The sequence below is a fragment of the Bombina bombina genome, chromosome 4 (genome assembly GCF_027579735.1).
Source record: "Bombina bombina isolate aBomBom1 chromosome 4, aBomBom1.pri, whole genome shotgun sequence".
NCBI lineage: Eukaryota > Metazoa > Chordata > Amphibia > Anura > Bombinatoridae > Bombina > Bombina bombina.
This window is the reverse complement of record NC_069502.1, coordinates 710,403,385-710,417,279: the sequence shown is the minus strand read 5'-3', so window position 1 is coordinate 710,417,279 and position 13,895 is coordinate 710,403,385. Positions and strand designations below refer to the sequence as shown.

Sequence of the window (13,895 nt, the reverse complement as noted above, 5' to 3'; positions counted from 1 at the left end):
AATTCCTATTCAGTGTACGGCGGAGATCGTATGAAGAGGATCCTCCACGCTCCATGGCTCCGCGGTCGCCGGTCTTCAGTTTCAGGGTCGCCTATCTTCAGCTCCGCGGTCATCGGTCTTCAGCTCTGCCCTTTGCTCTGTCTGGTTCCTGGAAGAAGAAAGAAGAGGTTGCAGCTTGGAAGAAGAATTCACCTCCTGGAACAGGACCTTCTCTGCCGGACTTCAGGAACAGTGAGTAGCAACCTGGGGCTTAGACTTAGGGGTTTTTGGGGGGTTTTATTATCTTGGCAATGCCCTGCAAAAAGCCCTTTTAAGGGATACTGGTAGTTTATTAGAGTAGGGGGTGTTTTTATTTTGGGGGAGGGGCTTTTATATTTTCATAGGGATTAGGTATAATTTTTTAAAATTTGGTAATTTTCTTTTTTATTTTCTGTAATCTTAGATTTTTTTTATTTTCTGTCATTGTAGCTTAAAGGGACAGTCTACTTCAGAATTTTTATTAGACTGTCCCTTTAATTTATACTTAGTTTATTTGTTTTTTTAAAGTAGTGTTAGGTTTTTTTTAATTTAATAGCAACTTTAGTATTTTGTAAATTAGGTAATTTGGGTTCATTTAGGGGGTGTTAGGTTAGAGGGGTTAGGTTAGGGGGGTTAGGTTTATTGCATTGTGGGCTTTGGCGGTTTAGGGGTTAATACTTTAATATGTTTATTGCATTGTGGGCTTTGGCGGTTTAGGGGTTAATAGTTTTAATGGGTTTATTGCGTTGTGGGTTAATGGCGGATTAGGGGTTAATAGTTTTAATAGGTAGTTTGCGATGTTGGGGTTGGCGGATTTAGGGGTTAATAGTTTAGTTATTACTTGCGGTGTGGGTTTGATGGCGGATATAGGGGTTAATACACTTTATTAGTTATTTCGGTGGGGGATTGCGGTTGACAGGTAGATAGACATTGCACATGCGTTTGGTGTTAGTTTATTTTTGCAGGAATTTTCGGGAGTTACGGTGCTCCCATACTCAGCGCAAGGCTTGCTACGGCTGCCTTTTATGGCAAGGTAAAAATGGAGTAAGATTTCTCCATTTTCACCACTTAAGTACTTGCGCTGGAAATTGGATACCGATTTACGACGCAGTCCCATGTTAGCCTATGGGAGTAACGGGTGAAATATACGTGTCGTATTTATATGTGGCGCTGCATATAGGATACCAAAACTGGATGAAAATACAAGTTATACATTTAGGATTATAACTTGTATTTTCATCCATTCCAATAGAGTTGGATGTTTCTTGATGATCTTGCCACAAGCTTAGTGGATACTGCAGGACAGAACGTTTAACATATCCTTAATATAGAAGAGAATAGGTATGAGAAAATTATTGTTCAATATCCCATCCTTAACTCATTTAAGGGACAGTTAAGATGTGAGTGTTTCCTTTTGTTTTTTGATGTAATGAAAACAGAAAAAACCCAGCTCAGTGCACAAATATTGCCCTCATTGAGATGATTAATCAATTGTGAGAAAGTATATATGTTATGTTATTTTGTTATGTTTTTGCTTTATAACATGCTTTACCCTGCCCTGTGTGGCATAAAAGGTTTGATTTATTTGATTGTACACTGTGCTGGATTTAAAATAAATATATATAAAAAAAAAATAAAAAAAAAGGATACCAAAACCGTGCAAAAACACGTTTTTGCACGGTTTTGGTATCCTATATATAGAGCCACATATATATATGTAATGGGGCCCAAGGTGTTAACACATTCAGAAAGTGTTTACATACAACGTGTATGTTAATAAATTGCAAAGCTTCAGCAAAGTAATTGCAAGGTGTTTTATGTCCTTTTAAGTATAAAAGGATAATGCCAGAGATATTTCAGCATATTGAAAATATCATTATTAAAAAATGGCAACAAGTTAACTACTGATCTGGCACAGAGGAATGAAAACCAATGCATTGTTTTACTTTATAAGAGGCAAGGGGATACGAAAAATGTGTAAGCTGCAGGAGGGTAAAAGCTTACAACACCATACACATGTTCAAACTAATGTTAACTCCATATCTGGTGCACCTTATAGCAGGAATGTGTTTTCTTAAAATAATCTCAGATGTTGTGTGCCATTTCCATGATGCATATTCATTTCCATGGTCCATATTAATTCAGCTGTGTTTGCTAATCAATTAAATCTATTTATATTAGAGAGCGTAATTTTAATACTAATCAGCTCTGCACTACTGTTTGTTAAATACCTGTAAAGGGGTTAAACACACAGTAAAAATACTACTTGGGACTCACAGAACACTGCAGGCTAAAAAATAAAAATCCTTTTTGCAAGAAAATAACAAAAGCCATGTACAGGTAATAGCTTTAAAATCTAACTAATAGTGGATACAATTACCCGATAGCTAATAAAGGTATGGGCCCATATTTATCAAGCTCCGTACAGAGCTTGTGGGTCCGTGTTTCTGGCGAGCCTTCAGACTCGCCAGAAACACAAGTTATGAAGCAGCGGTCTAAAGAACCCTGTCCGCCTGCTCTGAGCAGGCGGACAGACATCGCCGGAAATCAACCCGATCGAGTACGATCGGGTTGATTGACACCCCCCTGCTGGTGGCCGATTGGCCGCGAGTCAGCAGGGGGCGGCGTTGCACCAGCAGCTCTTGTAAGCTTCTGGTGCAATGTTAAATGCGGAGAGCGTATTGCTCTCCGCATTTAGCGAGGTCTTGCGGACCTGATCCGCACTGTCGGATCAGGTCCGCAAGACCAATGATAAATAAAGACCATAAACTGTACATTACTTTTTCTGTACATCCTTATAAAAAAAATTTTTTTTTCATACACTGGTACTGCCCTTTTTCTGCTTCAAGAGCTAAAATATAATAAAACCTATTTTTTAAACTCATTTATCACCTGGTATATAGAGATAGATTATGATTGGAGCTCTAACTGTTGCACACAAGTGATAAGGGGTATATTGCGGCTCTTTGCTCTTGTCGGAAGTAGTGTGCATATTACGAGTTGAAAGTAAACACATTTGCTTGAGCGCAATTGAATTTAACGTGCGTCGGGTTACCGCAACTTCAGAGCTTTGGTTAACTCTTACCTCACACAACCATGAATGTTAAAGGGACAGTAAATTTAAACTTTCATGGTCTAGAGGGAGCATGCAAATTTAAACAACTTTCTGAAATACTTTGATTATCAAATTTGAATTTGATCTCTTGTAATTATTTGTTGAAGAGTAGACCTAGGTGGGCTCATAGGACTTCAGGAGAGTGCACGGGTCTTTAGCAGTCTATGGAAGAGGTGTTTGCAACATTGTTTTTAAAAATGTTATAAAAAGTTACAAATACTGCTGCCATAGACTGCTAAACACAAGTGCACTCTCCTGATGTCCTATGAGGCCACCTAAAAGGTTTTGTATTTTCATTTAGCTGTTTGAATACTGATTAGATGCCATGCATACAGCTATATGAAAGGGACAGTCTAGTCAAAATTAAACTTTCATGATTCAGATAGCGCATGCAATTTAAAAAAAACAATTTAATTTTATCATCAAATTTGCTTTGTTATCTTGGTATTCTTTGCTAAAAGCTAAACCTAGGTAGGTTCAAACTGATTTCTAAACTGTAAAAAAACACCTCCTATCTCAGTGCATTTTGACAGTTTTTCACAGTTAGACAGTGCTAATTCATGTGTGCCATATAGATAATATTGTGCTCACTCCCGTGTAGTTATTTAAGAGTCAGCACTGATTGGCTAAAATGCAAGTCTGTCAAAAGAGCCGAGATAAGGGGGAGTCTGCAGAGGCTTATATACAAGGTAATCACAGAGGTAAAAAGTGTATTACTATAACAGTGTTGGCTATGCAAAATTGGGGAATGGGTAATAAAGGGATTATCTATCTTTTTAAACAATAATAATTCTGGAGTAGACTGTCTGTTTAAGGCTACTGTCCACTGCTTTATTCATTACTTGTGGGAATTAATAACCAGGCCACTAGGAGGAAGCAAAGACACCCCAGCCAAAGGCTTAAATACTTCCCCCACTCCCCTCATCCCCCAGTCATTCTGCCAAAAGCTGCTTCCACCGAAGCAAAAACATCAAATTTATAAAAGGTTGCCAAAGTATGTAAAGAGGACCAAGTAGCCACACTACAAATCTGCTCCATAGAGGCGTCGTTCTTAAAGGCCCATGAAGAGGCCACAGCTCTAGTTGAATGAGCCGTAATCCACAGAGGAGGTTTATGTACCGCTGTCTAAATGCGAAACGGAGGACACTCCTCAGCCAAAAAAATAAGGAAGTCAAAAAGGCCCTCTGACCCGCATGCTTCCCAGAAAGAGAACAAACAGAGAAAGAAGTTTGTCTAAATTCCCGACGTGGCATGAAGATAGGACTTCAAGGCACAAACCAGATCCAGAATTACGTTGAAAGGAACCACAATCTCTTCATTGATGTTGTGAATTGACACAATCTTAGGAAGAAACCTAACTTGGTTCGTAGAACAGCCTTATCAGCATGGAAAGCCAGATAAGGAGGGACGCAATGCAAGGCAGTAATCACAGATACTCTACGCACAGAAGCAATAGCCCGTAGAAAAGGAACCTTCCAAGACAATAATTTTAAGTCTACTTCATGCATAGGCTCCAACGGAGCCTGTGCAAAACCTAAAGAACAAGATTTAAAATCCAAAGAGGAGCAATAGATCTAAACACAGGTCTGATACTAGCAGAGCCTTTACAAGTGTCTGCACATCAGGAGGCTCAGTGAACCTCTTGTGCAGTAACACAAACAGGGTTGAAAACTGTCCCCTCAGGGAACATGCAGAAAAGTCCTTCTCCAGGTCATCCTGGAGAACAGAATAAGTAGGTCCTCCACACCTTATGATAGCTGCGACAAGCTACCAGCTATGAACTTGTATGAGAGTATAAATAACACTCTAAGAAAACCCTCTCTTGGCTAGGACTAAGCGTTCAATCTCCACACAGTCAGCCTCCAAGATCTAGACATAGATGAACAAGAGACCTTGGTCAGCAGATCCCTGCGACAAGGTAACTTCCACGGAGGAGATAACGACATCCCCACTAGTCCGCGAACCATATCCTTCGTGGCCAAGACGGAGCTATCAGTATCACTGACGCCTGCTTGATTCAAGCCATTACACCATGAAGTAGTGGTAATGGCCATGAAAGATAAATTAGATTGAACCTCATAAGATCTTCCTCTTGTAAATTTCCACAAACACTCGGGATGGAGAGACCAATCCCCCGGATTAACATATTGTCTGCTGAGGAAATCTGCTTCCCAGTTATCCACACCCGGAATGTGGATCGCTGACAGCAAACACATGTGGGTCTCCACCCACTCCAGAATCCGAGATACTTCCCTCATAGCTAGGGAGCTTCTCGTTCCCCCCTGATGGTTGATGTAATCCACTGAGGATATATTGTCTGATTGGAATCTGATAAACTGGGATGAACCCAGCAGAGGCCAAGCCTTCAGAGCATTGTATAATGCCCGAAGATCCAAAATGTGATTGGGAAGTAGCTTTTCCTCCTGAGTCCATAGGCCCTGTGCCTTCCTGGCACCCCAAACAGCTCCTCATCCTGACAGACTCGCAACCGTAGTCACATTACCCAGGATGGTCTTGAGACAGACATCCCTTGGGACAAGGGATCCGGACAAAAACACCAAGAGAGCAATTCTCTCGATCGGTTGTCTAGAGAAATCTGTTGAGACAGATCCAATGATCACCGTTCCACTGCTTCAGCATGCGCAGTTGCAACAGTCTGAGGTGAAACCTGACAAAGAAATGATGTCCATGCTGGACACCATGAGACCAATCACCTCCATACACCAAGCCACTGATGGCCTTAAGGAGGTCTGGAGGGAAAGACATGTTGAAGCTAGCCTGCAATGTGTCTGGTTTGTTTTAATATTCTCATGTCTATGGAGACTATTATAGTACCCGAGAATTCTACTCTGGTACTTGATACAAGAGAACTCTCTCTAGATTTATCTTCCATCCATTGGATCAAAGAAGACAGGAGAGATTCCAAATGGTCCACTCTCTGAAAAACTTGTTGGAGAATGCTGCATTGGCCGGGAATCAAACCAGGGTCAACTACTTGGAAAGCAGCTATGCTCACCACTATAACAGCTAGACCAAACAGAAGATCAATAAACTGGAAAGGCTGGTCCAGGAACGCAAACCTTAGGGAAGTGGTCCTTGAGAATTGGTATGTGAAGGGAGCCTCCTTAAAATCTATAGTGGTCATGAACTGCCCTTCTCGAATGAGGGGAAGAATGGACCTATTGTCTCCCTCTTGAATGAGGGGACATTTCAAAACTTGTTTAAGCACTTCAGGTCCAAATCGGATGGAAAGATCCCTCCTTCTTTGGAACCACGAAAAGGTTTGAATACTATCCCAAACCTCTCACTGCGATAGGCACCGGGACAATAACTCCAAAGAGGACAGATCCCGTACACACCCCAAAATGGCTTCCCTCCTTTCTGGTCAGGAAGACAGGAGACAGAGGAGGAACTGCCCTTCTGCGGCTGAGACTTGAAACCTATCTTGTAACCCTCAGTTATGACCTCCAGGACCCATGGATCCTGCATGTCCCTGAAACAAGCGACTGAAACGAGTGACAGTCTGGCCCCTACACAATCCAGAAGTAGGACCGGGGACTGCCTGTTCATGCCGACTTAGACTCAGCAGGCTTCTTGCTCTGCTTGGACTTATTCCAGGACTGAGCCGGCTTCCAAGAGTTCTTGGTTTGCTCAGGCTTAGCGGAGGACTGCTGATAAGGGCGTTATCAAAATGAAAAGAGCGAAAATTGGCCCTTAGACTCATTCATATTCTCTTGCGGTAGAAGGGCACCCTTGCCCCCTGTGACCATGGAGATAATTGAGTCCAGGCCTAGACCAAACAAAATCATTCCCTTAAAGGGGAGGGAAAGAAGTCTAGACTTAGAAGTCATATCCGCAGACCATGACTTCAGCCAGAGCCCGATGGGCCTGAACAGAAAAAGCTGAAGCCTTAGCATTTAGGCAAATAATCTGCCTAATAGCATCACAGATAAAAGAATTAGCAACTCTCAAGGCCGTAAATCTTTCCTGAGTAATGTCGAGGGGACCTCTCCACCCTGATCAATCCTATAAGGAGTCACACCAGAAAGGTAGTTTCTCCAGTAACTGCGGCAACGGCCACCTCCGGTTGAAAAAAATATCCCGTATGTTGAAACAACTTTCTTAACAGAGTTTCCATCCTTTATTCATGGGCTCCTAATACAAAGAGCTATCCTCAAACGGGATAGTAATACGTTTAGCAAGGGTAAAGATAGCGCCATCCCCTTTTAGGGATGGACAGCACAATTCCATTGAGAGTCCAGGACTGGGAATGATTTGTTAAAGGGAGAAGAGAGGAACAATCCAGTCCCATTCATTCTTAATAATGTTTGCCCTCTAACAGGAGCAGGGAAGGATAAGGTATCACCCTGTCCTCAAACTCTATCCAATTTAGGAATCAAAGGTTCCTCAGGCAATTTGGCCTGTGGAACAACTGAATTCGCCAAAAAACTTCCTTTAGAAGAAAGAGCAAATTCCTAAAACTAAAGTCTGGCTTCTCTGCAGCCGGAGGTTTAGAGTCAGCAGACTTCAACCCAGAATGTTAATACTCTGAAGTCTCAGAAAGAACTTCATCCTCTGATAACCTTATCAGTTAAATCCAATAAATTATCTGATGTACTCTGAGTAGGAGTGCAATATGTAACCTTTCCCTTGCGATTAACAGGGCGAGGTAAAGCATTAAAGGCCGCAGACACCGCCGTCTGAGCTGCGCAGTAATGTCTGGTGAAAAAATGGCACCCTCCAGATGGAGGATCAGCAATGCTATGGGAAACTGCATGTGTAGAGGGATAAGCATGTAAGGTATGCACCTCACTGGAGGACAACTCCTCAGAGGTGGACAGCTCAGTGGTATCAAACATGTTTGATATTATCAAATTATTAAGGCATATGGAACATAATTAAGGGGGCGGTTCTAAGGCCTCCTCACAATATAAACAGGAATTACTCTCTAAGTAACGGAATCCTCCATTGCTAGTGCAATAACCAGAGAACTATAGAAATAAAACATTATTTTATTCAAAAAACTGCACCTTTATATCCCAATAGCTGGGGCACTCACCACCTCCCATGACCCAGACAGTACAGAGAGTTAGGACTCCTCTCTGATAGACACCCGGTCAGGAAAGAGGGAAGAATCACATGGTGCACAATGCAGGACCATCCCTGCTATTAGAAAAAGCGTGCCAAGCTTGCAAGCTGCATGGCTCTCAAAGTGAAAGTGAAACCTGTATATTCAATAATAGCCTATGAGCCCATAACATCTCACACATAAAGCAGCATAAAAGCAAATAAACATATAATATTATTCCCCCCTGTTCAATAATCCTCCTCAGGAGATATTAACCCTTGATTCTATACAGATAAAAGGAGTCACTCTGTGACCCTGTCTTCTAGCGTTATCATACATGTATAAAAAATGAAACGATCTTACCAGAATCTATGCCGTGGAACAGGATCACAGCCTTTCAAGTGTGACAGGTTAGTAGCATCGCTCCTGACATGGACTTGAGAGCAGAAAGCAGGCAGCAAAACTCGTCGACGCTGATTGCTTATGGAGCTGTTAATCTGAGTCGGGATGGTTTCGCAGAAAGACTATCCCTGCATCTCCGGACTCTAACTTTCATCCATGCTCTCACTAAGAGGCTGACAGGACTACTTAAAACTCCAGTCCCATTGCAAAGAGTACTACCCTCCATAAGAGATCACTCCGAATCTTCCGACATTTCTATGCCAACCTCCTGTGACGAAAGGCAAAGAATGACTGGGGGATGAGTGGAGTGGGGGAGGTATTTAAGCCTTTGGCTGTGGTGTCTTTGCCTCCTCCTGGTGGCCAGGTTCTTAATTCCCAAAAGTAATGAATGAAGCAGTGGACTCTCCTCCCATTAAGATGGAAAAGATAGTTAATGCCATAGTTACTACCCATTCCCCAGCTTTGCACAACCAACATCGCTAGATTAATATACTTTATAACATTTAAACCTCTAAATTTCTGTATAAGCCACTACAGACAGCCTCTTATCACATGATTTTTGTATTCGCTTTTCTCAACAGGAGACTGCTAGTTCATGTGGTCCATATAGATAACATTGTGTTCACTCCCATGAAGTTGTGCACAGCACAGCCCTAATTGGCTAAAATGTAGGTCAATAGATAATAAATAAAAAGTCATATGATTAGGGGGCTGTCAGAAGAGGCTTAGATACAAGGTAATCACAGAGGTAAAAAGTATATTAATATAACATTGTTGGTTATGCAAAACTGTTGAATGAGTAATAAATGGATTATCTATATTTTTTAAAAATAACAAGTTTGGAGTTGACTGTCCCTTTAAGTTAACAAATATCCGAAAGAATGCACAGAAAAAAATGGACGAAAATTAAAGAATATTACCGAATTCAGCAATACTGTATTCCTTTGATTTCTTAAAAAATGCTAAAATACTTACCTACACGTGCTGGAGAGGACGATAACTGGAGGCTTTGTGCAGTTGGCTCTTGAGGCCTGCACTAACTTTAGTGCACGTACCGGGAGCCGAGCGTGCTATGCCTCCAGTTAGTGCGGGGGTAAGCACGCTCTTCAGCACGTTTAGGTAAGTATTTTAGATACATGTCAATTTTTCCCCTTTTTCTTTTTTAACATTTACATTAATTTAATGAAAACGAATGTAAATGTTTAAGTAAAATGCGTGATTTATAACAAAACGAATACCAAATACTGCAGCCAACAAATATTCAGGGAAACCAATTTCCCCAAATACTCGTTATAAAAAATGTTTGGCCTGCACATCTTTAGTAAATAGAGGGTTGCTTGTATTAAAACATTCTTTACTAGAAAGTAAATAACTGCTTGAGAGATTCTAGCATCTCACTTTTTTTATAATTCAGGTTTAAAAAGACATTGGGACAGTAAAGTCAAAATTAAACGTCAATGGTTTGTATAGAGCATAACATTTAAAAAAAAAAAAAAAAAAAATTCAGCTTAAGACTGTTACAATTTTACTTAATTCTCTTGTTATCCTTTGTTAAAGAGTAATCCTAGGTGAACTCAAGAGAGTGCATGTGTCTTTAGCCATCTGGCAGCAGTGTTTGCAACAATATTTATAGCAATGTTATACATAGTTGCAAACACAGCTGCCATAGAATGTTACAGACACTTGCATTTTGACTTTACTCACTGTCCCAAGAAAACCTACACAAACAAATAGTGACTGAAGTTATAGACAAATGAGACACATTGTAACATCACAAAGTGCAATTTAGGATTCAAAAACCCCAAAGTCAGTCATAGACTGTTTGGCACTTTAGTAACAGCATCACAAGCACTTAAGAATTATTATTTTAGATCATTTTAAGTTAGGAAAACCATACAGTTGTGCAGCAGGTAAGGCCAATGTGATGCTCGATTATAAAGGAAGAGGCATTAACAGTAGACAAAATGATGTACTTATGCCTATTTATAGTTTTATACCTCTCTAATAAGCTCTCATCTTCAATATTAATTCTGGATTAGTTTGCATGAGGACATCTTCACAGAACTGATAAATTATATAGACTTGATATTTACTTTCTATCCAAGAGACCTAATTCTAATCAGCATTATGGAATTGGGTGGCACTATACAAATAAACAATAATATTAAAAATGACCATCCAATAGGACAATGGTTCCCAGACTTTAGTGAGATGGGTTCTAAATTTTATTAATTTGCTGTGTGGTCTTCGTCCATGAATTCTTAATATAAAGAAATCTACACTGGCACATAACACACACTAAATTTTATTAATATTTTTGTTCTAAATCCCAACATACTCATTTAAAAATAAGTATTGTTAATAGGACATGATCATCGTTATCAGTTATTTATACAGCCCCAACAGCTTATGCAGCGTTAATTATACACTTCCACAAAACACATTTGCACATTTTGTTTCATATTTTCACTAATGGCTGCAAGGGGAATTGGAAATCATATAACGGTCTTGTGATCCACTAGTTAGTGCTTCGAGATCTACTGGTAAATTCTGATTTAACTTTTGGGCACACCTGTTTTAAGCCGCCCTCCTATATATGCATGTATGCTAAACAGAGATTTTTAAGATCAGGCATCTCCAGGAACCATAAATAGGATGGGACACAGAGCCTTCCACAGTAAATGTAGCAGGGGAGGGGGCTACTAATAATTTCCAAAAAAAATTAATGAAAAAGTGCGGCTTTGGCCAGAAACCTTCTCACATTAACACCAATGGTTTGGGCAATATGAACTCTGATTGACTGTAAAAAAAGTGCAGATGAAACCAGGCAACTGTAATATAGAAAGTTAAAGAAACAGACATTCATTACACAACTATCATTCAAGGAATGGAACTGATGCATTTATTTTTATTCATTACCTCCATTACATTAGTGCACTCTGTTTGTTGCCTTTTTCATTTTAAACAGGATTTATTTATTTATATATATATATTTATATATATATATATATATATATATATATATAAAGAATAATATATATGTGTGTGTGTGTATATATATATATATATATATATATAAAGAATAATATATATGTGTGTGTGTGTATATATATATATATATATATATATATATATATATAAAGAATAATATATATGTGTGTGTGTGTATATATATATATATATATATATATATAAAGAATAATATATATGTGTGTGTGTGTGTATATATATATATATATATATATATATATATATAAAAAGAATAATATATATGTGTGTGTGTGTGTATATATATATATATATATATATATATATATATATATATATATATATATATATATATATATATATATATATATAAAAAGAATAATATATATGTGTGTGTGTGTATATATATATATATATATGTATTTATATGTATGTATAAATAAATATATATATGTATATATATAATATAAATAAGTGCTTTTTGACGTGCCAATAAAGCACTTATTTTGCACAAATTCAGAGAGTGCATGCCTTTTTCTATTTTACATTACACCCTGGTAGTTGTTCCTTAGGTGGGAGTGCGCTCTACATTTGAACATATATATATATATATATATATATATATATATATATATATATATATGTGTGTATAAATATGTATGTGTAATTATAAATATATATATGTGTGTGCATGTATATGTATATCTATCTATCTATCTATATATATATTTATCTTGCCTTCTCTGCTTCACATCATACCTTTCTGTAACAAAGTGCATATATTTTCTGCAATAACAATTGCTTTAGTTAAACCAGAATAGCAATAATAAAAGTTTCCTTTATGCTTGATTTTCGTTCTGTACACTGTACCTGTTTGTTTTGGCCTCAGACTGTGGGTGCCGGTTGGAACTGTAGCACATACCCTGATGTTTTGCTGCTGTAGTATAAGGTCTTCTGTGTTGGAATCTGGCAGCATTTTTTCTTTGGTTTTTGAAATGTTCAATTCTAAATAAAGAGGAACAAAATTTCTATGGGAAAGATGTTCTTCCCTTTACAGATAACCAGTTTATCTTGCATAGCATTATATGATAAAGAGGAGACAGGAGTAAAGTACTGGTGAGAAAAACTTTGCTTTTACTTCAAAATCCTTTGCCCTTCAGTGACACAGCAGCTACTATTCTTAGCAACCAATCACAGAGAAGAGGGAGGGACTGAAACCAGCAGCATATTGTGTTTTCATACGCAGTTTTAGACATTAGGCCCCTATGCTGACTATTTTATTATTTTTTTCAATTATTGTGTTGCAAAATCTCCCAGACGAAGCATTCATTTACCTAATGTCAAGTCAATACATATGATGTGTGATTATTGCTGCTTTTCTTGTGAGATTTCTTAGTAAACAAATTGTTGCAGTGTCTTGGGGGGGGGGGTGAAAACAGCATTTGGGATCTTCCAACATTTTCAAAGTTAAAATAACTAGAAATTCAAGTTTGTTAATGCTAGTTGCAAGAGTTAATTATTCCCCTTAAAACATGACATTGACAGTGGGCTAGAAATATTTCTGGAATATATTTCCTCTCAGAGTGAGTAGCAGCTCAACCAATAAAAAAACAGTAGTACATAGCCAAATATTTTAAGTAGTTTGACAGCTTTGTAACATGTGTTGCCATTGGCTGCTCTAGATCAGCTATACATAGGTTATACAAATCTAATCCAATGGAATAGTTATATATGTTCATAAGAGTACTATTAAGGTTATACTTCAATTATATTTATTACTGTAAAGTAGAAATGATTGCTGTTAATAGCAAATTAAACAGCTGCAGAGTATCATCATTAAAGGGATGTAAAACAGTCTGTTGATAATAATAAAAAAAATGTATTTCAAACAACTTCCTATAGTGTCAGTTGGTTGCATTTGAATGAAAAGTTGAAAGTAAAAAGTTAGCGCTCGCATGCTAACCCAACAGGTGTAAAAAGACAGACTTACAATATTGCAAGCGTGATAACCTATTCCCCCATAAAAGTCAATGGAGCAAAAAAATCTGAAAAAAACTAACACCCTACTGGCACGCAAACACGATTGCATATTCTCCAGTGCACTAACCCGACATGAAAATATTTATATTTCACATTCCAATGTTCTTCACATAGCACAATATGTTCTATTTATTCATAAATACATATTTCTACATGTTTTTTGCTACAATATATATATATATATATATATATATATATATATATATATATATATATATATATATATATATATATATATATCTATACCAATATACCTATATATAT

At 38.1% G+C, this 13,895-nt stretch overlaps 1 protein-coding gene across 1 annotated transcript in view; it reads right to left on the bottom strand.

The window, feature by feature from the left end:
- SLC2A12 (solute carrier family 2 member 12) overlaps positions 1-12,745 on the bottom strand; it is a 137,939-nt gene extending 125,194 nt beyond the window's left edge. Inside the window, exon 1 of the mRNA XM_053710905.1 lies at positions 12,462-12,745. Coding sequence (XP_053566880.1) covers positions 12,462-12,567 — 106 coding nt within the window. The 5' untranslated portion in view covers positions 12,568-12,745. The remainder of the gene's footprint in view (positions 1-12,461) is intronic.
- Positions 12,746-13,895: the final 1,150 nt, after the last annotated feature.